The sequence below is a fragment of the Tyto alba genome, unplaced genomic scaffold, assembly GCF_018691265.1.
Source record: "Tyto alba isolate M040663 unplaced genomic scaffold, T.alba_DEE_v4.0 Super-Scaffold_14, whole genome shotgun sequence".
NCBI lineage: Eukaryota > Metazoa > Chordata > Aves > Strigiformes > Tytonidae > Tyto > Tyto alba.
In genome coordinates this window covers 31,155,306-31,182,067 of record NW_024881276.1, presented here as the reverse complement: position 1 = coordinate 31,182,067, position 26,762 = coordinate 31,155,306, and the positions used below count along the sequence as shown (strand labels likewise).

The window sequence follows — 26,762 nt, the reverse complement described above, 5'->3', positions numbered from 1 at the left end:
CCTTCATAATCTCATTTTAATCCTTTCAGTAGTTTCTTAAAAGGAGGCCAATTAACATGAGTCACAGGCCACCAAGTTGTGCTGTACTGCTGATATTTATATATATATATATATGTATGTATATACTAAGGGGGGGACAGGTCACACTGATAGGGTAACCTGTCTCTGGATCACTGAAAATGTCAAGGGAGAAAGCTGAGTAACGGGTTAGGTGAGTGGACTGTGTCTGCTTGGAGGCTTTAGGGAACCCACATTTCATGGGGTAGTTCACACCTTAAATCCACCCAGTCTTTGGAGAAAATTTATATTGGGGGAGGAACATTGGGGGAATTTTATAACCAGTTACCATGCTCCATTCTTAGAGCTGGGAGGGAATGGCAAAGCCACACATCATGGTGTGCTGCTTCATCAAATCATAGTAGGTCAGTTAGCTCCTTTGAAGCAAGTATAGTTTGTTAAGCTGCCATCTGAGTTTTACACAGAAACTTCCTGATATGACACTTCCAAGTTACTAAAAAGGAAAAAAGCAAATCAAAGAAGAACCAAATATGCTTTATTTATTTTTTCCCCACTGTCACATATTTCTTCACTGATAGCAAAGAGAGCTTCATTTTTTTTCCCAGCACCTTTTTACAAGTGGCAGACCATTAATACTGATGGGAAAGTTGAAATGTAAAAAGTAACCAAAGACAGTACTGTCTCTTAGTTTCAGGAAAACATTAGTAGATATAAAAAAAAATTGAACTTGGAATTCTTTAACCTCGAGGTCTAAGCCACAGAATAGTGTTCCCTAAAAGAAAAAAAAAAAAAAGGCTTGATCATAAATCTTTTCTCACTTTGAACTTACTTATTTAAAAATACCTTAGCTGAAGGCTGTGGATGGCAGAGCAATAGAGTTACACAGAGTGAAAAATAATAACCTGCTTTTCAATCGTGGTATTAGAAGAGTGCTGGTAGCCTGAATGGCCTGTTTGTAACCTGATGATGACATAAATAAATGAAACTACCTTTGGAAGTACGAGAGCACCTTATTATAAGATTCTCTATGAGCATTCATAGCCAGGGGCTGGTTTTCTTAATTGTTGCTTACCAGCCCAACATGTCACAGCAGTATACAGCAGACTAAACTTCCCAAAAGCAAGCACTGATGTTAGAGCTTCCTAACTGTAGTCACTTTAAAAGACACCCTTCTCCTTCCTTTCCCACAGGCTGATTGCTTTGAACCTCCTGAGAGAAACTCCTGGAGGGTAGGCACAGTCCAGAAGAAATGCTGGAAAACAGCAATAATAATTTCTATCTTCAAAGGACAGAAAAGAGGAATCCAGGGAGTTTTGGGATGGCCAGCTTAACTTCAGTTACCTGTCAAACAGTTGCATGAAATAACTATTTTGTAAGTAATTTGTAGGAAATGAACAAGAGTTAATATGAATCTGTCAAAACCAGGTCTTGTTAATCTGATGAATTTCCTTCTTTAACAGCTTAACTGGCCCTGGGTGAGGGAAAGGGTCCTTAATAAGCCTCTGGTCCTGTCCTCATGACATTTTCATTAGCAGTCAGGACAATGGGCCAGATGACATATATTGTATGGTAGCTGAAAGTGCTACTAACTGTCCTATGAACTCTCAGAGCTTCACTGTCAAAACTGGGGGGATCTAGAGGGGTCTGTCCACCATCTGTGTCTCCTTTATGAATGGTTTCTAGTGAGTGCTTTTGCTGAATTTGCAGGTACCACCAAGCTGGTTCAGGCACCCAGCATGGCTAGGGACAAACTGATCTTGACAAACTGGAGAAACAGTTCAGAAAAAAAAAAAAAAAAACAAACCAACAACAAACACCACAAAAACGTGCAACATTTGATGCATGGTGACATCCCTAAACTCAGACTGAAATTGTTATTGTCTGTGTTATGAAGGGGTTACCCACCTTACCAAATTCAGGCAAGGTGATGTTTTCACAATGGTGTGAGCAGAATGGCCTTCAAGACACAGAAGATGTTTTTCTGCCCAACTCAACATGGGTGGAAAAGATCTAGCTTTGGGCACTGTGTTTTGAGAAGGATGAGGAATAATTACAGAAAGCCTTGGGAAAAACAGTGGTAATGGTGAGAGGTTTAGAAAACTTGACCCCTGTAGAAAGGCTGAATGAACTGAGGCATTTTCTAGTCTATAATAATATCAAAATATATCACTTCTGAAGCCGGGCTTTTGTAAACAATACCATTCATTGAAGATTGACCTTGCCATGCAGTATAGCATAAAAAGTTCACATTGGGATGCAGGGAGAGATGGTGTGAGGTCAGGGTGGAGGGGAGATTTCTGCACTCAAAGGCTTTCACATTACTTTCTACTTTTGCAGAGGAAATGTCTGTGAATACAAGAGAAAGGTAATCAATGGTAAGCACTAAGTTCCCTGGGGGAATATAAGGACAGTAAAACATAACACTTCATTGAAGCACCTGGGTAATGAACATTGCCACAAGCTGAAGCAAGTACCATTGCTACAACCCAGGCTTGCCCAGTTCTATGTGCTGTGCAGAAAAGGAATCACTGGCTCCAGTCATCTGGTTCCCTTTTTCCAGCCTCGCCTTAGGATTAGAGTTGGTCACAGTGCTGGGATAACCCTGGACAGACCAGGTCTACATAGTGTGTGTATATATATGTATGTATACATATATATATATGTATATATATACATATATATGTATATACATATATATGTATATACATATATATACATATATATACATATATATACATATATATACATATATATATATATATATATAACCTGGCATATAGGAAAGCAAGGGTACAGCTCCCAGGCACTGAGCACAAGGGGCACCCATCTCCCACACCCACCCTCACCCCCCCAGGTGTGGATGTGCCTGCGTTTCACCCATTTCCTGTCACAGGCATCCTCAGAGCTAACCAGCTGGCACCAATAAAAGCCCCAGGAACAACAGAATTAAACACAGAGACAACACAGCAATAAATATAAATGTGTTTCACCTCATTGCAATATAAAGGTACAGTTTTTTGGGGGATCTGCTGCTATAATCTATCACTATTCTTCGGACAGGGGTTTCTTCACAAAAAAGACTTAATTTTTCCTTCACTGTTAAAATGTTTTGCTGGTGCCCGCAGTAGCTGCAAGAAAAGGTTTCAATTCCCAAGCATTGGCTGTATACCTGTCAGATGTTGTTATCTTTGTGGACAAGACTGAATATTCTTGGCCCTAATTTCTAAGGGATTTTCATTTTGAAGTCAAGAATTGGTTTATTGCTATCAGGAGCTGGAGGGTACAGCAGGGTGACGACGTCAGTGTTGCCTTCCCCTGTTCACTGCTCATTACTTGTGTGATTTTGGTTTTTCTTTTTGAACAGCTAGCACCTGGAGCCATGGCATTACCTAATAATTATGCTTTTTTTTTTAAAAAAAAAAAAAAAAAGAAAAAAGCTGAAAAAGAGAAAATATAAGGAAAAACAAGTTTCTCACAGAGAAAGAACCCAAAGAGTGTTCCTTACAGTATCAGAGAAAATAAAAATAACTTATGTTGGATACCTTTGTATTTAATACATTTTTGTAGACATTGCTTATGAGTTAATTTTATGAATTTTTGCTCTGGTTGTCTGGGTCCTGATTTCTAAACAAGTGTGCTCAGTAGAACTGCAATCTTTTCTTCAAAAGGAAAAAAAAGTTCCACTCCCAGGTTATTGGAAAAAAGAACCCTGTCTCTTGTTTATTCGTTTATTTAGAAAGCATATACAGCAATGCATGGGGAAGGAAAGAGAGATGCAAAACAGGTGAGCATACAAATCCATCTCCAAAGAAATAGTGAGACACTTCCCAGATGATTAGTAGTACATCAGTCTATGTGAGCATTTAAACTGTTGTACCTCTAGTTTAAAAAAAGAAACCACAGAGAATTTCTGAAGAACAAGGTAAATGTCTATATTTCAGAAATCCCACCACAATCAATTTGTAGGCAGCAATATTTTTGTTTTGTTTTCTGTTCCTGATATTTCCTCAAAGGGATCTCTCTTGCTCACGCTATGGTTTCTTTCCTCAGTGTCCGCCGCTGGTGACAAGTAAGGATACTTGTGAAAGAAGATTTCCCCTTAGTTCTCGACCTCTTCTTTAACTTCTTCTGATGCTTGAGTGAAATTCCAAGCTCCTCCATTATCGCATTGAAAGAAAGACACTGGTGGAAGACGGAAATGGCGTTAGACACTTCTCACCAAAGGCAGAGATCGACCATACCCCTTTCACAAATGGTGGCTTTCAGAAGCAAGGACCTGAGCTCTTACTGGTGGGCTCAGAAAGCTTCTGTGCTGAGTTCTGCCAGCTTTCAATAAGCCCCTAAGGTATAACAGGTGAGTCTGTATAAGCCATGTTTTTTGCTTAACTTGGCTTCCACTGAATCCAATTTAACTTTAGCTGATTATGAATGTTTCTGAAATTCTACACCGATGTATTTGCGATGTTTTCATGACTTCATATCATAAAACTTACCTTTCTTCAGTAGGTGAATTTTCTCCTGACCTTAAAAGAAAAAAGATCTTCTTTTTTAAAACACATGTACCTTAGACACAAGGAAATAGGTATACTAGAAAAAACAATGAACACCCTTTTTGAAGATTTCTTTGTGGTTTAGTTATTTTTCCCTCACAAGATTAACAGACATTTCTAAAATATAGCATAGTCCTCAATAATCATCTTTCTTTGGAAAGAATCTGTTTCAAATATTGTGTGTTGAAGAAAGGAGAAAATTATCACAAGAATAAAGCAGCTGAATACTTTAGAAGGAAAGAAAAAATCCTTTTTCTTCCCACCAATACAACATTAACAAAGACATTTTGGGTAAGCAGAAACATCATTTAAAATCTACAGCTGGAATAATTACATATAACACAAAAAAACCCCTAAGAGGCTTTAAGTAGAAATACCTATCAATGTAAAAAAAATTGTTCCATGCAAATATATATACATAGATTATTTATATATAAAATGAAGTGATGGTAGCAGTGTGAAACAAACCACTTCACCTTCATCAATTTGAATAAATCCTTTCTACCAAACTTTTTCTAGAACTGGTTTAAAACAACTGGTTAAAACTACAGTTCTTGTAAAATGACAGCAACATCACACAGACATGGTTTTCTGTATCAAATACAAATTTGTATTCTAGAGTGATACCAATGCACGGTAAGCAATGTTCAGTACTTAACCAGTAATGATCCAATAGTGACCTTAGTTATACAGGGCTAAAAAAAGTAAACACAGATATATTATTCAAAAATGAGAAAACCCAAACTTTCCTAGTAGCCAGCTATTCTAGAGGAATATTTTCAAATGCCAAATAAGAGTATGAGGGTAACATGGATCAAGGCTAAATAATTTCTTTAAGGTAGCAAAGGAAACCCAGAGGAAGGAATCCCAGACACTGGGCTTCTTCCTCTCCAGTGTGAGTTTCTCTTCCCTATAACGTGTGTAACCTTGGTTCTGCAAATGAGCTCAAGACATCAGTGCATCAGCAAGTGTGTGTATATTAAATGTGTATGATCTTGCATATGTCATCATGTCCATTTGTGGGATGGGCTGTACACAGACTAAGATCCCATAATATGTTAAATCTGAAGTTTGATATGCTCTTTCTTGGAGATGCTTTATTTTTGTTCATCTGATGCTCTTTAGTATACATAAATTAAACTACTATTAATTCATGCCAGCCCCAAAACGTAATAGACATAGGTCCAGGCAATGTACTGCTTTATTTTTCAAATTACTGTCTGGTAATAGCCAGGAATTTGCTGGTGCAATTATCATTTAAATATCCCCTTTGACAATGTAATATAGGAATTCCAACATTACTGGAGTTAAGAGTCAAAGGTGTCTGCTACAGCCCCATGCCCTCTAGAAGCAGTGAGTGAAGCAGGCATTATTCTACCACAGACACTATTTCTATATTGCTTCAGGCTTTTTCAGAGAGTAGCACCACTTATTTACAAACTAATAAAACTTTATGCTCTAAGTGGCTGACTTAGCATCTATAATTTCTCCATACTACCTCACTTTTAACTGAGCTTTCAAAATCTAGATTACAAAGTTATTACAGAGCTCCATGGCAAATTAAGAAAGGATCGCATTAACCGTTTGTAGGATTGACCAGGTTTATTTTTATTTTCCTTCCCTGTTGTTCTTACTAACCTATATGTTATGTGCGTATTTAATAATAGCCACCAGTCTTTGCAATGTGCATACAGGGATGACTTCTGCAGATGAAATAGTACATTTTACTGACTTGTTAATAGGCTTGTATTTTAATTTTCCAAACCGATTCGTATTATTCAGATTGTGCAATTATCATAATGTCTTTTGGTTTCATATCAACAAAGTAGTTCCATGAAGATCATTTTACATCTGCAGAAAGATATTTAAAACATATTGCTAATATTAAATATGCAATGTTTTTAATATCTGGCTACATTTGTGAAGTACCCACTAGCTCCACTTCCAACTCTGCTCTGAATTTTAAAATAAATATTATCAGAAAGACTTCAAGCTATTCTTAGAAATGGCTTTCATGTTTAGGTCCTCTCTAAGAATTAAACTTTTGCCTAATTGTTCATCAATAGCAGTTACATATAAAATTGAAAATAAAGACATTACTGTTCTTGTTTATGATCTTTTCTGTAAACCAACCACATTTATCCACCCAATGAAGTATGGAAGTAGGCCATGCAAAATCTGACATGGCTCTGCCTTATCGAGGCTCTCTCCTATCCCATGCTGGCAGTGCAAGGCCCCAGTGGGTTGATTACCCATGAGAGAGGACGAACCACACACACTTAACAGACATGGGAATGGCCTCGGCCATCCTAGAGAGACAGGAGGAGGGTTTACAGGGATAGCTTCCTGGGTCTTGCATCTTGTGGCTCCTGCTCCTGGCTTTGTAAAAGCACAAAAGCAGTTTTGCAGTTACATTACACTTAGTTTCAAGGGACTTAAAACACCATTGGCATGAGTTTTGTCAACCTGAAGCTGTGAATTAATGTAGATTTAAGACCCTGGACTGATCCTTCAAAGATATTCCAATGGTTATGACTGATCAATTTTGTGCATCTTCCTGTGTCTGAGATCCTACCCCCTTTGAGAAAACCAGCTGGAGGTGGCAAAGAGCATTAAAAACCTTAGAGACACAGGGCTTTCTCTGCCCCTCTCCCTTCATACAGAGCTTCAGATGGTCGAAAAGAGCAATTTGAGATGATGTTTTGAACTTTCAGGGGTTTGGTTAATCATTCAGAAGGACAGTTACACATGAACTTTCTTTTGAGCCCCAGGAAGCATTGCTTAAAGTCCTATTTATCTCCAAGCTTGTGCGTGCAATTAGGAAACTGAACAGATGTCTGAAAACTGGAATTTCCCTGAACTTCTCAAGCAGTAGAAAACTGTGGTACAGAGTGAGTACAAACTCAGCCAGAAAGGTCTAGGAATTACAGGAACACGTTCAGTGGGGACTCCCAAGACAGCCCTCTGAACAGCGCCATGTCGGCAGCATAATTACAGTAGACTTTAAAAAAGCGATGGTGGTGTTAAAATTCCATTTAAAAGGGTAATATACTGTTCTTTTAGTATCATATCCAGGTAGCCAGATTGAAAGGGTTTCTTCAAAAAGCTATTTTTTTACATGCTATTAAGTCCACTTTTGAGGTCTTGCCAAGAATGAAAGCATAGTAGGCACAGAGCAAAAGATTTAACAACAGAGTTGTAAGTTTAACATTTTGCTTTTAGTCAGCTTAAATTTCTCATCCTAGCAATGTCAAAATGCTGCAGGACATGGCATGAGAGGCTAAAAGGAAATGTCATCCCTTAAAAACAGAATAGATTTTGCCGTCCTTGTGATGTGAGACTCTGCCCTTTGGTCATTTCAGCAGGCTATAAAAGCTTGGTCATGAAGATCCCAAATCCTTCTTTACACTCCCATAACAGAACACTGTGCTGAGCTTTAGGATAATTATAGATTCAGAATTTTAAAAATAACATAAAATACAATGGAAACAAAACTGGAAAAAAAATAATCTATAGTCAGGATTTATCGAACTGCTGCTTATACTGCTGGGATACCACTGGGGACAAGATTTTTCAATTGGATTTTATTAATATCTTGCAAAAGCATTCAAATAACAAAAGAAAAAAAAAACCCAAACAAACAAACAGAAAAACAAAAACAAACCTAGTGCGCTGTGTTGGAAAATGGCAAACTAAGAAAATCAAAGTATGTGGGCCAGATTTTATTCTGGAAGAATACCTGACCAGCTCAGGCACAGAAGAGGAAATGTAGAAGTCTGGATTCTTCTTCTGTAGTGCCCTCATCACTGTGGAGGACCCATAGCTGAGACACTGATATGTCTTCTGCTGAAAGAAAAGTGATTTGTTTGTGCCTAATGCACTGAAGGAAAAATATCCAAAATAGTTTCTGCTAGTGAGCAAACTGCTGTTGCGACACATTAAGAATCTGTTTGAATATGCTGTCACTGATGGCTAATTACAGGAGGAGATCACTAAATTAAGTATTTTAAACTGTCAGAGTCTATTGAACAGTGACTGTCAAAACAGTATGACAATAATCCATGGATTTCTCTTCCTCAGTTTCCTGTTTACAAGAAAAAAAAATCAGTAAAACTCCTTGCTAGTCTCAGATGGGACTGCTCAGTGAAGGCACAGATGGCCAGTCATCTTTGGAGGTGGGGTTATGGCCTGAAAATGGAGGGGCTCAGGCTGATGTTTGTTGAAGAGGGACAATCTGCAGACCTGGCAACTTCACAAAAAATTCTATTTTGCAGGAAACTCACTGAAAGAGGGGATTTCTTCCTTCTCCCCCTTCTCCTCCTCCTTTTTTTTTTCCAAAGAGCTGAAGATGTGAAGCTTTAAGGCTTTGATCCGAGAGATGGCACAAGCACACGATACTGTGGCAGTACTTTGAGGAAATATCAATCTAGTTGCGGAAAGCATTATTGCTGTGCTTGGTCTAGTTCTGTGGTGCAGGTGTGTTGTCAATCCATCCTCCTCCTGGCTCTTTCAAATGGTGATTGTATTGCCTTTGTTCCTCTCATTCTTCTCGTCCTTTCTCTCTCCTTCTCCCTGCACCTTTGCCTAATTGGTTTGAAGACTGTTTGATGAGGGCAGGAACTGACACTAAATAAAGGCAGACATACTGACCCCCAGTCAAATAAACCTGGCAATGGGTTGGGACTCGTTTATTCACAGCCCCTTTGCTTTCAGTGGTAAGTGGCTTCTGTGTATCATATCACATGCCATTTTTTGCAAACACTTATTAATTTGAATATTTTGGGAGTTCTGAGTAAAATGCAACAACATCAAAACAAATATTAATACAAAATCACATAAGGGTATGTTTATAGCCATTTTTCTTCCCAGATAGCTCTGGCTATGCTTTACTGGTGCTGCAGTGCCAGAACTGATGGAGTCTGTTGTGGCTCATCCATCACAGGCAGAGTTGTTGGCTCTGTGCTGAGTGCACAGCAAGGTCCCTGTGCAGCCACACACCTGAGAAAGGATCCAGTTTGGTTATTGGATCCTGGATGCAGCTGCAAGGCTGCAAATTAGGAATACTTTTTTTAGGAAGTATTTTTTTGTGGCCAAATTTCAAAGTATAGCGGTCATAGAATCTTAGAGTGCTGGCTGATAAGCAGAAAATCTTTGAATGTTTTAACACTACTTCTTGAAGCCTGTTATGTCTATGCAGGTGCCATGCGCTTCATAGGAGACGTTATGGGCTGTGCCTTCCTTGAACCTTGCCATTAATCTGAGGGCACCTGCCTTTTCCTGCAGCCATGGCAAACCTTGTAAAAACCGCCTTTACAAGCATAGATTCGTTAGCACTCAGGTGGTATGCTGGCTCTTCACTGCCTCGGCTGCTGGCATAGATGCTAAGGAGCAAGTAAGGCTTTTAAATGACATTTTGTAGCTAGGTATGAAGCTCTGCTAGGGAAAGGAGGAGCTGCTTTGTAATTCCCATGGGCAAGACAATGTCTGTAGGGACAGCTAGACAAAGGGAAATGATGACTGTTACTAACAACGTGGATGTTTCCTTGACAGATATGAAAATGTTTACCCCAAAAGTGACAGAAAATTTCTGGATTCTGCATTCATCTAAAAAGCGATTAGAAAACTGATTGAAGCTGCAACACGGAGTATTTCTTGTGTAGAGCAGTGATGGAGATAAACACATTAGGAATTTTCTTTCTCCTCTGAGAGTTGAGAGAAGCTGAATTTAATTAGTTTTAAGTCTCTTCTACTGGAAAACTGCAAACAGAAGTGCTTTCTTAAATCAGGGATACAGAAGATCTCATTCAGGTCTTTACTGGTAAGAAGGCTCATTTTATGAAGAACCGAAGCTTTCAAGTCCCTATTCAAATAAGTTAAAATGCCATTTTGAGCAAGACAATTTCTTGCAGCGTCTGGAGTGGAGTACAAACACTCACATACGTTGATGAGCACCGGCCGAGAAGAATTGGTATAGCCCAGCTATGAGCAGTACATCTTTGTCACAAAAAATACTTAAGCCTACTGCCAGAATAACGTTGACTAAAAACTGTAATGTGAACAGAAGGAAAACACAGGTCACTGCATGCTCTGGCTTTTCTCAGGAGCCAGGTAGTAGAGAAACAATTCAAGAGGAGAACAGAGCTTCACCACAGCACTTCAGCGATTGAGTGTGAAGGCATCCACTCGAACAAGTTTTCTAATTGCAGTAGTGTCCAGAAATGGCCCCTCAATATAACAGATCGTTAACTTGTTTGATGAGGAGGAACTACAGCAGGTAAGAAAACATAAAGTAGTTCTGAGGGGTAGGAAATGAATTGGTGAAACTGGTGGTAAGCTGGCATATAATGAAATACAGATAAAAGGTAATCAGGTTTTGAAAACATGGTTGTTTGACACGGTTCATGGCATCCTATGAGCTGGCATCTCTGTACATTTTATGTATCTCAAATTGTTGTCATATGTTTTTTGGTGGCAACAACAGATCCAGTCCATTGTGTCCTGCCCTGTCCATCCCCAGACTAGCTGAGGACTGGAGGAAATCAAACCATTACCCTTCCAGGGTATAAAAAGCATCCAGTACCAACCTCCTACACAAAAATCTCCTTGTGTGTTTCAGTATGCAAAGCAATGCCAAGGCTTTACTGTTTGATATGAATTGATATCCTGATTTTGCCATAAAGGAGTTTTCTATGTTACAAAGCCTTACAATAATGAACATCACGAATTGCTCAAGCCAAGTCAACGGAGTTATTCTGTGAAAGGTATATACTGGGGGTGCCTGAGGGTGTTGTTGTTGAATATGTTCTTAAATGTTAATGGTTACATGGCATAAAATTTAACTGATAGATATGATTTTGTGCTATGATAGTTACTTGGAGGCTTTGGCAAATGAATTTTAAATGGATGAATTAAAATTCATTAAATATTGACACTGGGAATAAGATATGCCAGCTAAAAATCTCTGGCTGCTTATATTAGGGGTTCAGAAAGTTAATGAAGCCCTGCAGGTTATTTTCTGAGGTTTATAAAGAACTGACTGGCCCACTTGCTGAATGCTTCAGCAGAGAAAAAGCAAAATATTTCTCCATGCTTTTAGTAATGAGACTGCCATTGGTTTACTCAGGTTTGGTAGGAGATGAAAAGGAGGTAAATAATTTTTCTTACCTGAAAAAGGTGAATTACCCCATGAAATGACAAGATGACAATTGTACATAGAGACTGTGGTAATTCTTAAAATCTACTATAGTCTATTGCACTCACTCTTTGCTGTAGATGTAATTATTTTCTCCGATATGCATTTAAACTGCCCAAATTTCCAGGACTTTGACAATTTGTGTTAGATAAGCTTATCTCCTGCTGAAGCAAGAGGCACTTTGAAGTCATTAACCACGTGTTGGTGAGCACAACTTTTGCCATTATGTGCACTGTTTAAGTTTAGTGCTTTCCATTGGACACACCTTTTTTCTTTCCTGACTATACAGTGTGAATTGAGGACTGTGTTCGAATCCCTCGCTCCTCTCGGATTAACTTGCCACAGTCTAACTCCGTAGACAAGGTGGTGCCAGAAGTGGAGTTGGATGGATGGGTTTGCTTACACTGTAGTCCATAAAAGAAACAAAAGGCCTTGCATGCATGAAAAGAAAAATGGAGACAATAAATAAATGAAAGAAGTAAAATTAAAAACGAACATGAGAATATGATCAAAAGCTATTTAAATCAAAAGAGATTCAATTTATGGAAACAGAAAAGTCATAGATTGTATTCAGCTCATGCTTTGGATTAGTTTGGTGATAATATACACTGTATAGCATTTTCCATCTAAGCTTTTTATTTTACCAGAATAAAAATAAAACAAAAAGAAGAATCAGGAAGTAACACTGGAATAGCTGGTATTCTACTTTCTCTAAAATTACTTCTGGAAAATAAATATGATGTTGTCACATTAACTCACTTAAAGATTTTAATTATTAAGAGACTGCCTATAATAAGCAATCCATTGCTGTGAAATAGAAGTACAGTTTCAGGAATGGTATATGTATGTATGTATCCCTGAATACTATGTTATTCACCCAACATATTGCTAAGTAAATTAACACTCCCTCATGATGTAAAGCTTTAGGTCTACTTTAATTATGACTTCAGGAATACATTGCCTTCCCCAGACTCTTGAAGAATTTCCAGGATACTCTGCACTGTATTAGCATTTTTACTAAACATTTTAATTAGCTGCAACTGTTCTCCAAAACATATTTGAATGAAAGATCTCCTGAGACAAAGGTATCGATACATACTTTATGCACTTTGTGATAAAACTGTTATGTAGGGTTAAAGTCCTAATCATAAAGCTGCAATATGTGCAAAATACATTAATCCTTTATCTCTGACTTATTCCAAAGCAGGGGCACTTTGATTATTATGGCCTGGAAAATTGCTCCACATGAGCTGTGTCTGTTGTTCATAGACAGTGCCACCGCCTTTAATGAGGGCATGCTCAGGCACATGGGGAGATGTCTGCATGGTCAGGAGCTGACCACATCCTGCAGGATACTGTGAAGAACAAGTCCACTGACACTGGCATTAGGTGTCATGGACCGAAAACAACACCAAGTGCCATCTGGAAAATGAAGATGCATGCATGGTACGGTTCAGCTTACTTCCTTTTAGCTCTCTGAACTGCAGGCATATATGTAGCTTTAGCTTACGGTGATCCCTTACCAGCAGCAAGGAGACACTGGTGATCTATCCTATCCAAAATCAGATGTTGTCCTCTCACGGCCCTCAGCCCTGGCTGCTTGTTTGTACTCAAGTGCCAATCCCCCTCACATCCCAGCACCACTGCTGTATGCAGTGTAAACTGCACCTCTGAGACTGAGTTCAAACTGTTCCCCTTCTTTCTCTCATCCCTGCTGCCTATGTTAAGGTTATTTTTCTCAACAGTCATTTCTGGCATTTAAGTCATCAGCCTTTCAGGATTACACCCTGGATGAGGAGGATGAATTGCCCATGGAAAAGCTCCTGCCTTTCCCTTCTAAAAGTGAAATGTGAGCTTAAACAACTCACTTTGAAGAAGACACCTCATGTCTAGAAACCTGAAGTCGGGTGATATGAGCCTGCCTCTTGATGACTGCATCAGGGGCAGTCACCAAGACTGCATCCTGCAGTGCAATGTGACCCCTACCCCTATGGTAAGTCCTGTTGAAGTGAAGAGGATCAGAGCAGCTATAGTAGTTGAGCGAAACAGGGCCACATCAGGTTCTGGGACATGGCCAGAACCAAACTGGCACCAGGGAAGGCAGCCAGAGTAAGAAGGTGGGCAGACAACTTCAAGAATAGACTCCAAGTTGCTGCTCGTGCCTTGTTTCTTTTACGGCGGCTGGTGGTTCAGTAAACGAGTGTTTACACTCTATTTTAATGATTGATTCTATCTCACAAACTGCGGTAATACTCGAGGCATGATTTATACACAGCATTTCCTTTGTTTTCCCTCTGCCCTTTCAAATTGCTCATTACGCTTCAGTGGAGCCATCACCAGAATTTCTTTGGCTCCATAATCTTACTTTACTGTGGCATCCATCACCTTTCAGTAGGTCTCCCTGCTTTGAAGTGCATGCTTCAGCACAGTGTGTAAATCCCTGGCTGTGCAAAAAATGCTTTCTAGAGCAAGAGAAAAATTGCACTTGGGGATTTGGAAATATATTCCTGTTGTTACTCAAAGGGCTGATGCTAATGTTATATATATAAAAAAAATCCAGTTGTGTTTTGTTGCTTTCCAATATAATTTATCTTTGAAGTCTTAAAGATCAAGCAGAAACTGTTAGAGAAGTTAATTGCTCTTATTCTGCATTGCCCTACTAAGCAGCACTAATTGGACTGTGGGTGAGGTACTTCCCTGTTCTTATTAATAAATTATTTGTCTTTAGTGCCAGAAACGCATGGTGAGCCTTCAGCCATACAAAATCTGAACTCCAGCAAAGAGACATATAATGCAGTCACCACCACATCCACAAATCTCAGCCTCCCAGAAACATAAGCAAGCTGGAAATGGATGACTCACCTGCTCAATATCAGTGTTCTTCCTTGATTTATATATAAATTCACCAATGGCTACGAACACCGAAAGAACAAGCCCTGCAGCAAGCACTATGAAGATGCCCCCAATATTCTCCACCCCGAGAGCACTGGCTTCTTTGCTGTCCTCCTCGGGGCAGCCATTGCCTCGCCACCACTTTTCCTTCATCATGTGCAGCTTTCCCTCTTCCTGGAGCTGGAGGATGGCGATGGTGATCTTGTCTCTGTAAGGGGACCCTGCGAGGTGAGAGTAAGACCCGTCAGTGCTCTTTGCAGCAAAGTGAAGGCAGAAAGGCAGCAAGCTGCTGCTGTCTGAAGCAAAAGTGCTCCCCTATTACAGGATTGATTATTCCACCTAGAAATTCTGGGTTTCTCTTCAGCTGGAATGGGAAAGAGGACTATCTGTTGGTGTCTGCCCTGGGGACTGGAAAGCTCCTTTGGTGTGGTTATTTGTTTAAGAATTTATTATAATTTCTAGGGTCTCCTACTGAGGTTTATTTAAGCCTTGATAGTGGGTTTTCTTGTGAAGTAATTCCTTCATATCATGTTTGAATATTGCTTTGAGCATCCTTTGAGACTTTCTGCTTTGCATCTCTTCCATTTACTTCAACATCTGTTTATTTTTCCTACTGCATGTAAAATGAGTAGCTGTCTAAGGAAAGCCCACAGTCAGTCAGATACATTCTCTTCTCATTTATACCTGCATAAGTCCACAACTCCAGCTACCTTACAGCTTATAAGAACGCAAGGTGGTCGAGTCTTTTTTTCTATGACTTACAACAATATTAACACTGCAAGCTGAAAATAAAAACTATTTCATACTTTTTATTTGCAGGCCAACAGCTTGCTAAATGATGTGTTTTCAGGCTCAGCAGCATTCATGGACCTATACAGTACCTGGCAAATAGCAGGGTCATGTTGGGCAGTTCAATCTGTTTAGGTTTGCCTCTCACACACTCTGCTCTGGCTCTCCATCTTCCAATATCTCTGCCACCTGTAAGTCCCTTCAGGCAAATTGTGCTGTTGCAGAAGCACAAGTCTATAGCCCTAAAGGGGGACAAGGGAGAGGCTTGCCCCTCACCCCACTTCTGGAGCAATGCCTGGTTAAAGGAAATTGCTACCAATTATCTTTTCCCATGTTGCCAGAAGCTGAAGTTATCAACAATAATAGCAGCAATCATGTTATTAATTATGATAGACAAGTGGAAGTTGATTTTGGTGTTGTGAGAGTGACTTTTCTTTTGAGGGCAATGATTTTATGATAGCGAGCAGGAGAAGGTTACAAGAAAGGCTGTTTGGCTCTAAAGGCTTTTATATGTGCCCCCAAATCCTGCCATGTTGGACTTCCTACAGTTGGAAGCATGTCTGGGCTGGAATACAGTATCACTAGTCCTTTGTCCATGTAGCTAACTGCCATCCATCCTTTCCTCTCCTTTAGCACATGAAGAAGACTATTTTCTTAAGATGCAATTTCACCAAAAGTCACATTTTGCCGCAATTTAGTGCAGTTGCAATTCTCAGTCCAATCAAGGTAAACAAACTTTAAAGGCAGAACATGTGCCAGAATGTCAGTGATAGCCTCGTACGCATAGACACGGACACGTAAGAAAAATCTCATTAAACACACTTCTGTCTCTATGCATCTAAATAGCCTTGGAAATTTGGCCTCACAGCCTAAGTTTTTGTTCTATATTGCCTTGATGGACATTATTAAAAATAATTATACCATGAATACAAGTCCCCCTCTCTGCTTTCCATTTCTTTTAGCCCACAGTACTGTCTGAGGAGAATCAGTGTGAAAAACATTGCAGTTCTTCATTTGTTGTGCCAATACTCAGCTATTTTTCAGTGTATCTTAGTGCCAGCACAAGGACATGCTGTGACCACAGATGCCAGAAGACATGTGTCAGATTATACAAAGTCCATCTGGGAAGCCAGCAATCAGCAGCCACTGCCTGAGGTAGCCAGCTTCAAAAGGAAAATACGCCTTCTGTAAGAATAGATGATTTCTATGCATGGTATTAAAGAACCAAAAATAAGCGCAACAGAAAGCAAAAGAGAAACACCTTCAAAGCTGTCTTCACACACAGAAAAGAATTATTACCACTGAAAACAGCAGCGCCTCTCAGAAGAGCAGAATTGTTTCTACCTTAGGAGAGGTTTGTCACCCTGATAGATGGAGTCTGTTAGATTGTAGGCCTCATCTATTTTCCCTTGTCTGAAAGGATATAGCTGTTAGGTAAAGTGAAGCAGCCAGAGCCACAATGCAGGATTTGTGGGAATGTTCATTCTTTCTTGTGATGTTTATGTTGCCAGCAGGATTATCACAACTCATCTTGAGGGGTAACAGGTACATCTATATTTCTACACGTGCTTTTAAAGTTTGTCAAGTGTACCTGAAGTGTCGGATTGGTGATGCTTTATTGGTGAGCACTAAAACCTCAAACAAATCCATCTCAACACCTCTCTGAATATTCAGCATATCATTTATGGCCTCTGAGCTATTAGCAGCCTACCTCTAAGGCCAAGAAATGCATATATCTACCTTCTTAGCAGACTCCCAAGTAGCTGGTAATAGTTTTAGTGTTAGAATTACTAGCACCAGCACTGGCAGTGATGCTGGAATTAATACCTGTCTTGATGCCTATAATAATGTTGCTTTCTTCATCCATATTCCTCCCAGGGTAACATTTCACACAGGTTTTGCTTAGAAGTGCTTTTGCTACAGCAGTACTTTCAGAGTGCATTAAGTTCACCACCAACCATTGCTGCAGATTTTTCATTAGTAATGGTCTTTGCCAAGGAAAGGATCTGATGAAAACCATCCTCTTTGTGACCCATCGGCTCCATAATAAACATAAATGGAAATGTTTGCTGATATGCCTAAACATCCTTTAACCTAACTCAGCACAAAGAAGTAGGAAGACAGCCTATATCTGCAGTTTTTTACTTGCAGAAATTGCTCTGATAAATAAAACAGTACATTTCCTGGTTTTATAGAAGAACTTTCAAAAATTCTTCTTCCTGTTTCTTTGGGAGACAAATGGTGATGCTATTCAGTTCATTCAATAGAAATTTTGGAGTGCAAAGCATACTTTTGCTTCTGCAAACCCTAGCCGTGTGGTTGTGCATTCTCCTGAAGGAGCAAATGCAGACCAGTTAAAACTTGCTGAAACTTTGGTGAGGAATCTTTTTTTTTTTTTTTTTTTTCCATACAACTTCTGCAATCAATAGTCTTGAATGCTATGAGAAAAATAACAAAGCCTCTGCGGTCCATCTGAATAGTGGAAGGAACTCCATGGCTTATCTTGTTTATGAAATCAATCTTTAAAAAATTTAAGATGTCTGATTGTACTGAATTATTCCACAGTGCTTGGAGATATCTATTCCCCTGAATCCTGCTGGTTTTCCTTAAGAAAAAAATTAAGGCACATTTATCATACAAGAAACATCTTATAAATTTATTTCACAGCTGTATTTCCGATGGATGTACTCTCTGAGGATTACCATCTGTTCCAATTACCCCTTCATTGTTCTTGGTTTAAAGTGTGGCAGCTTTATAACTGCAATGAAACTTCTTCCATACATTTGTCTTCATTCAGGATTTTAGCTTTTGTATCATTTTCCTCAGGGTGAGAAGGTTGTTCTCACATAGCCAATGGAAAAATATACTTAAAATATTTTCTGTAAGACAATCTGTCTGAGGTACGAAGTATCATGGAGAATCACAGTTCAAAGTGCAGTGGTTTCTCCCTTATTTATATCTGCTCTACTAAGTAACCAATGGACCAAATACTTCACCTGTTATATTTGTGTAAACTGATATTGCCTTGAATAATTCCCCTGAAGGCAATACAATGGCATAGATATTAGCTGAGTGTGGCATGGTGAATGCATATGTGAGCAGTGTGGAAATGTCTATTATACAGGAAAAAGATCTAGCTGCCCAGTGCCAATTATTCACAAGAAGACAGCACAAAAAGCTGACATGTTTTCTAATTCTGTACAATTAGAGAATCTTGAAAAAGACATTGAATGTATTAAAAAAGGTCTATAGGAAATAGTTCACAGAGATTGGAAATCTTAAGATTCTGCTTAGCTCAAAACACTGAAATCCCTGATGCAGGTGCAGAACCTTGCAATTGCTTCTCACTGTTCTTATGTGTTGCTCTGAGGTCACGAAATAGATCAGAGATTCGTCTCCTTTCATGCAGCTTTCTTTGGGATGGATATGTGGGAATAACATTTATCCTGCTCATTTCCATTTTCCCAGAGGCATTACCTGATCTCTCAAACTAAAATGAATTTCAGTAGAGCAACTTGCACCTCGAGCCGCACAGAGGATACCCGGTTTGCTACGAGTGGGGTGCTCCAGAAGGCAAGCAGGTCACTCGACCTCATTCTGCAGCACTGCCTGCACTGCTAAGTTCCCTCTTGCTTGCAGAGACTGCTTGCAAATGAGCAGGGCAAGAGTAGATACTTTGCCTAAAAGGAGGCTCCTAGGGTCTGTTTCAGTGAGAAAGGTTTCTAAAAGACTAGGACATGATTCAGATGGCCATCTGAACTTCTGAAGTGGACACTGCTGGGTGAGCTCCACAACACCTGTGCTGGAAAGCATCTTACCAATAGGGGTTCCCACGCCGTAGCCCTTCGAATCGATGAGCCCCCCAATCTGGGTGAGATTGCAGTTTCTCTGAGTCACGTACTCTATGCTGGTCGACTCCATTAGCAGCGCATAGTCCGTTGTGAGCACACGCTGGATTCCCTCCTCATTGTTCTTCACCAGCGCCGTCTGCTGCCTGCTGCTCATGAGTGCCCACATCTTCTCGTATGTTGATATTTTGGATTTCTAAGGAGGGAAAATGAGGGCACAGCATCACACCTGCACCCAAACTACAGTTGTAAAATATTCCTCAGCCTTTTGTTGTGACCAATGTCAACAGCTTATCTTGATTGAAAGAGAATCAGTAGGAGGGTTTTCCTTCCCACAGCCATTCTCTCTTACTGTGCTTTATGCTGAGGAATCTCTTTTTTCACTTCCTTTGCAGTGCCAGGCACTTCATTACTGGCACGACTGTGAAGTGCTCGAAAGTTTCTTGGGCTAATGCCGTTACATGGATTACAGCACAGTACCCAGCTAAAGTAGTGCAGCTGCATACTGCTGCACTCAGGAGCATTGCTTCAGCCCGTCAGGGCAAACACACTATTCCAAAAGCCTGATGATGAATAAAGTACTGGCTCTTTTGTATTGGTGTCACATGCCTAGGAATCATGTACTTCAAGAATAAAGCTTGACAAACAAACCCATATCAGCTTCTAAGCAAACCTCTGTTTTCTTCTTTCCATTGCAATCAGACTTAAGGACTTGTCCTTCTCCCACTGAAGTTAAGAGGGAGTTTCCCAGGAGGAGTGTGTATGTGTCTTGTGCCAACACCCAGCTGCCCAGGGAGGAGGGATGCCAGAAGCCCCAGCCACCTCCGTACAATGTGGAACATCCCTTCCTCCCCGCTCACTTCCCCATGCTGTGGGACCCTGTGAAGGACCCAGGCACCCTGCAGAGAAAGGCAGTCCCCATGCCCCCTTGGTGGAGGATATGAAAAGAAAAACTGAACCTGCTCAGGGGCATGCTGGACCCTTGAGCCTGCTACCCTCAAGATGTGCTACTTACTAACCAAAAAACCTTCAAGCACTCGCACAGTACTAACATGATTAAGCATCTCTCTTCCTTGTATGCTCTCAAGCAGCATTGAGCACACAATGTCACTTTTGGATATCAGGGTAGACCTACAGACAGCTGGACCATTAGAAACTATCAAAGAAAAGATTTTATCTCAAGATGGTGAAACCAGCCATTGCCAGACTACTCTGTGCTGCAGCCTAGCATAAGCCAGACACACACAAACCAACTTTTTCATGTAAATATGAGTTGAAAGTCATCCACCCATTTATGTTCCCGCAGTTCTGGGGCAGTATATCCTCACTTCCTTCATGGGTCCTGTAGCCATCATAGCTGATTTTAGTCTCACTGTGTAGAGACCATATATGCTTATGAAACACTGGTGTCTGGAGGATTCCTGTAAGAAGCTGATTTTCTGGTTCTTTGAGCTTTAAATGTTAATGTTTCACCTGTAAATTCAATACCTGTGAATGTCACCTAAATTACACCTAAGTTTGGTAAGCCACAGGATACCACTAAACTTTGAAGATGGTTAAGTGGCTCTTTACTAGTAGAAACCATTTTTACTGCTCAGCTGGGAGTATTTTTTGAAACTGATAAACTTGTGCAGGAGATTGAGTCTGATATTTAATTTACTGGAAGGATGTATTCCTTATTCAGACAAGTTTGAAAGGAAGATCTTAGCTTCTCGAGTTGCCAAATCCCATTTTTTTCAGGATAGATCATATGCCAAATTCTTTTGAATTCTCATTGATTTCAGTGGAAACATGTCTGTACATCAGAAAGTAGGAGCTGGGAAGAGATGCAACATGAGATTAAGATCTATTATCACAGAGGGTCAAGAAATCAACGGAAGATTTATAGATGTGTTGGAAACAGAGCAGGATAGCAGTCCGGAGAAATATGTGTGTCTCACAATTTGCGGGTGTGAAATATCTTGCCTTCAGTTAGACTTTTCCCCTATTTGGACATGTACACGGATGGTGAATGCTGCCTGAGATCCTCCTGGCTCACCTGCCTAGAACCACATCCCCTCACTGGAGCACTTCTTAACTGTCCAGGCCCTGTTTTCTGGGTATTTTAAACTGTTATAGACAGATCTGATATGGCCAGATCTGGTCAGGGAGGAGGATGACTTTGAGGTTCCTTCAAAGTCAGAGCTCCATTCTTACCCATAAACAATTTCAATTGCTTTTGTTTTCATTCCCCCTACTACCTGGCTAGAAAGGCTAGTCACTGCAAAAACTATCCTGAAAATATTGCCTCTTTAGTAATAGTTTTTCTGGGGACACTATGACAACAGGGGTACTAGTGTAAGGCATTCAAAATTAGTGAGAAAACACTACTGTTAGTATATGTATTATAAACAAGACTGAATAAAAAGTGATATAAATTTGAATAAATGCACAGAGTGTTCAGAAAAGCAGTGAAAGTACCTTGCTTTTCCCATATGGCTCCCAAACTGCATCCCATCCAGTAGGCACACTGTGTAATACCACCTGTCAGGGGCTTCCTGCTGCTACTTTAAGCACAAAGTCCTAAACCAAAGCTCTTCAGAGTTTGCTTCACGCCAAGATCTTTTTCTGCACTTGATGTCTTCAGACATACTTTTGCCATGTGTGTCTCTTATAGTCCTGAAAATCAGACTCATCTGGTCTTTGCATCTCATGTCCTACATGACAAGCACTCTCTTGTTCCTCTCTCCTCCATAGAGAGGAACACCTGGAGTGTCATGGTTTTGCTTTAAAAAATGTTGGTCTGAAAGAGTCTGCTTTTCTTGCAACACAGGAAGCACTTGGAGTAACGACCCTGCCTCAGTGCAACCCAGCCCTGTGCTACCCTGCCGCAGGACATTTTTACTGCTTGTTGCACCTGGTGGTGCAGATTCCTCCTTCCCCTCTCCTTGTCCCCATCACATCGGCACTCCCAGGTGGTAGGACTGTCTCTGCAGCACAGGCTGCCCAATGTGAAAAGCACCTTTCACCCCAGCTCAGCTCCTCCAGCCTTCAAATCGCAGGGGCGTGGCTGTCAGGGGGTACTCCTGGGTGTTGGGGTGTTCCCAGAGTCCGTCATGGCATGGGGCAGCCTGGGGGAAACTGTCAGGACTTCACAGCTCCCCAAAATGAGACAAAGTTATTTCAAGTGTCTTCTCTAGAATCATTACGGTAAAGGTGCTTTTTCTTAAACTATACTGTAATGCATGTGCAGCGCAGGAAGGGGAGTAACTGCTGCCCAGAATCCCTTACTCCTGGCTTCCCCTAATTCCCAGTTCTCTCACTGGTGGGTGTGGGGGTGTGTACGTTTGTGCACACTTACTTAGCTTAAGAAGTATACACAGTATTTTACAGTCCAAGGGAGGCAAAGTCATGCCCTTACAGAGCACACAGTCTTCCTTTTGCATACATAAGTATCTAACATATTTATTGTACAGAGACCTACTCCGTGATTCTTTTCTTTTAAGTTTTGGACAGCATAAGGAAATCCTAATCTTGTGAGGATCTTGAAGGGTTTCTGTAATAAAAATAACAACACCTTTTATATAACACTTTGTGTGTCTCACTGGTTTAGAAGTGTGATAAATCGTATTTTTCATGCATCTTTCACTATGTCACCTTCACTCTGCTGGAGAATCCATTCTGTACAAAAACGAGTGTCCTTTCATTTCTGTTTGTGTACACATATATCTCATGCACAAGTAAGCTAGCATCTATAGCATATAAATATTTAATCACCTTGTCTGGATTTTTTTTAAGGCCTACATTCATTTAAGCCTACAAATGTTAATCTTGGGTATTAGCAGTGCAAAAAAATCAGTGTAAAGTTGGAAAGAGCTCTAGAAATTTGTTCTGAACTTCTCATGCTGAAATTTAGAAGCTATTTCCTAGAAAAAAAAATATGGAAGCAGTAGGTTTTGAAGTTTTAAAGTTTTCTCTCTGGTGCTGAATTTGACTTCAGAATAGTAATGGCAGTGACTGACTGTGGGCAGTGAAGAGCTCCCAGACCAAGGGAGTTTCCCAGAGTCCTTCAGGAGGTGGCACCGCTGCTTCCTCCTGCCTTATATTCCCAATGAGAGTATGGTACTCACCTTACGCCATTTCTAGGAATATATCCAGATGGGTTTCCCAGCACAGCTTAATGGAAATGTCAGCTCATCATTTCAAGAACTGACTATAACGAGGCTCTGAAAAATACTGTAGTTTGTGCATTTCTTTCAGCACTGAACCATTTCTACTTGGCCACACAGGAAAGCCATAACAAGGGCAGTTCACCCTTGACAGCTCCATCAGGGATAGCCTACCATCACATTTATTACATGATTGAAACACCCTTGATGAGCATTATTTGTTTTGAGAGATGACTCAAATACTTTAGCCAAGATCCCTTTTGTGTGTAAGCATTTTGCCTCATGTGGAAGCATGTGGGCTTGTCACTAAAGCAGGGCAGGGGGCTTGGGCTGGAGCAACAGGGGAGAGAGCTTGTGCGTGGCACGAGTGTTATTTTGCCCCACATGTTGTTTCCCCACAGTGTCTCATCCTCTTCAAAGGCACTGCATATTTGACTATCATCATTCTTAGATGCTACAGTGAAAATCATGATCCTGGTTCCTTCAGTGCTTAACTTCCCTGCTGAGGCTACTGATGAAGCTCCTAATTAATTCTAATTGTCACAGGATTTTTGTGCATATATCCTATATTTATAGCTTGTTGGCTTTTACATTGACATTTTATGAGATTAACCCATTTTGTATGTAATTAATAATAATAGTGGAAAAAAAATAATAAAAGGAATGCAGTTATCTACAAAGCAATTAGCCACAGAAAATGATCTTTTACTTACAGATGTGTTCATGTGTGTATGTGGCCTGTATATTAATAGTCTGTGTAATATTGACCATGGACCATTTTAAAAAAGCAACAAACAGACTTGCATTTTTACTGCCTGAAGTATTACTGCAGTGCAAACGTGACCTTCAGAAGTGATCTTAGCCAAGTAGCTGGAAGAAGCTGAGATCCCACCCAAGAAGCAGCCTGGAGGAGAATGTCCCCAGGTCCATGCCCTAGTTCCCTTCAGATCCTCCCATCAAAGGCATGGGTTTGCCCCTCACAGCCACACAGCATCAGATTGTTTCTCCATATGCCTTTAGTGAAAATCTCCCATCTTCTACACTAATATTGCTGAAGGATCCTCCATGGATTTGGGCAAACGACATATTTACCTATTACGCTAATCCACTCAGATGTTGTGATTCCATCTCACCATTTATCGCTGGAGGGCCATGGGTCAGTCCGACTGTACAGAGCTGACTGATGCCATCTTACCTTGAAGAAGGTCATCGTAGATCCGTCTCTAACAGCCCCATACTCTATCTTGGTTTGCTTTGCCAAATCATCTGCCGAATCAATGGGGGATTCCATCCTCTCCACCGTCAGGAAGGCAGCCAGGTTGGCAGTATAGGATGAGATTATGATTAAGGTGAAAAACCACCATATTCCTCCAACTATTCTGGTAGAAAGAGCTTTGGGCATCAGCTCTGATCCTGTTACAATATCATCAAAACAACCATATTAAAATGATGCTGAAAGATGCCTTTCCTGATACCACAGACTTTTTAGACACAGAATGCTTTTATGAGCTGCAGTATGATAAAATGATTTAAACAATAATCTCACAGATGCACAGCTAACATTTATAATGGTAACACACTGTGAAGGGGATGTATGCCATGATACATGACAAATGGAATTATCCTTGGGTCTAAACCCCATTATGTCTCTGAGCTAATGCTCATTGTGATGTTAACCTCTTACATCCCCAGCAAGCTATACTAGTATATTTGTCCATTTCCTGAATCCCTTATTGCCAGTATACTATAATCAATTTTTTAACTGGAGCTCTTCAGCAGAATGCTGTTCTGCTTACAAGCTACCTGGCAGAAATAGCTTACAAGAGAAACCTGACTTGTGCATCCTAACAACATACTTAAGCAGGAACAGGACAATCAAAATGGTTCCAGTGAACTCATCAGCCCATGTGAACCTTAGCTCGAAACCCAGAACACATCTTATTGCAAATGTGTGGTTTACATTCAAAAATTCAGAGGGTGAGTGGATGCATCCTTTGGATCTACAGGGCAATGCAAAGCTTTGGACAGTGTATTTAACATTCATTATTGCTGAAAAGGTTTTAGCAGATCTGCCTGCATGTTACATGACAAATATGAAAGTGATCTGCCATTGTCATAAAACCCCATAGAATAGCACGTGTGGGTGTTAAGTGCACTGAAACTGCTTCTAAACAGCTCAGTTAAACTGTATTATAAGCCACACAAGTACACATATTTCTAAGCATTCTGATGCAAGTTTTGTGCTGTTTTTTTCTAGAAGTGTCCCCACTGCACTTAGCTTATTACGTGGGATTCAAAGATCTGGTTCAGCAAAGAACTTAGCTACTTGAATACTTCTGATTCAAAGTTAAGCCTTTTCATAATTATTTGGTTGATGAAGGATGGAATTAAGAAAGTACTTAAGTGCCTGTGAATGAAGATATCAGCACGTAAAGCTTTTGATGTGACAAACATATTTCTATTACTGGAAAAACATGTTGACATACTGTTTCTCCCCAGCTATTTAGTGATTTCTGTAAGAATTTAAAAAATGTTACAGAGAATATTTTCAGATTTTGCAAAAACTCCAAATGTGACTTTTGGGGAAAAGACTGAAAGGGTAAAAACTTTCCAAACAACCAGCAAACAGATTTAACTTAGCTTTGTAAATATATAGACATGTATCTTAAAGGTCAAAGCTAAGCATAGCCCAAGGGTTTGAGCAGGTTGACAGAATTGCCAAACTGCAAGAGCAGATGATCTTCCCGTGCAGCCCAGTGCAGCCCTCGTGCTGCCTGGATTTCAAATTAAGCCAACAGTCCAAATGCAAAAACTCTCACTTGAAGTTTTCGAGTCAAAATGTACTCAAGAGCTGTAGCTCTATTTGGGTTTATGTTTAGGGTCTGTTGTACTTTCTTGCTTTTCAGATTAGATTTTTTTTTTATATATATATACAATGTAATCTTTTTCTTTTTTTGTGTTGTTGCTCTCAGGAAAAGTGTGTGTTTATTTTTAAGCTGAGGTTGATCTGCAAAATCTGGCTTCTAGGAGTGCTGATTCAGGTCATCCTGAAGGTATTATTTCTTTAAAGCTTAGACAGCTATACAAATATAATTTCTACACTTAGATGCAATACCTAGCTCTGACATATATGTCTCAGTAATGCATAATAGCCAGATACCTTCCAGATATCTTAATGAGCAACCATGAGATCTGCCAGCACAGCCTTACGGCAACACAAGAGAGTAGGCGGAGAAGTCCTGTGTGCTGAATTTGTGGGCTGAGATGCCAAACCTCCTGTGATTCCCTCTAGCAAAAAGTTGTTTGTGAAAAAGCAGTGGAATAC

General features: G+C 40.1%; 1 protein-coding gene across 1 annotated transcript in view; it reads right to left on the bottom strand.

Moving 5' to 3' along the window:
* Nucleotides 1–3,709: 3,709 nt before the first annotated feature.
* GRIK1 (glutamate ionotropic receptor kainate type subunit 1) overlaps nucleotides 3,710–26,762 on the bottom strand; it is a 176,112-nt gene continuing 153,059 nt past the window's right edge. The window contains 4 exon segments of the mRNA XM_033011249.2: nucleotides 3,710–4,200; nucleotides 14,623–14,873; nucleotides 19,260–19,485; nucleotides 24,633–24,850. Of these exon segments, the coding sequence (XP_032867140.2) occupies nucleotides 4,045–4,200; nucleotides 14,623–14,873; nucleotides 19,260–19,485; nucleotides 24,633–24,850 (851 nt within the window). The 3' untranslated portion in view covers nucleotides 3,710–4,044.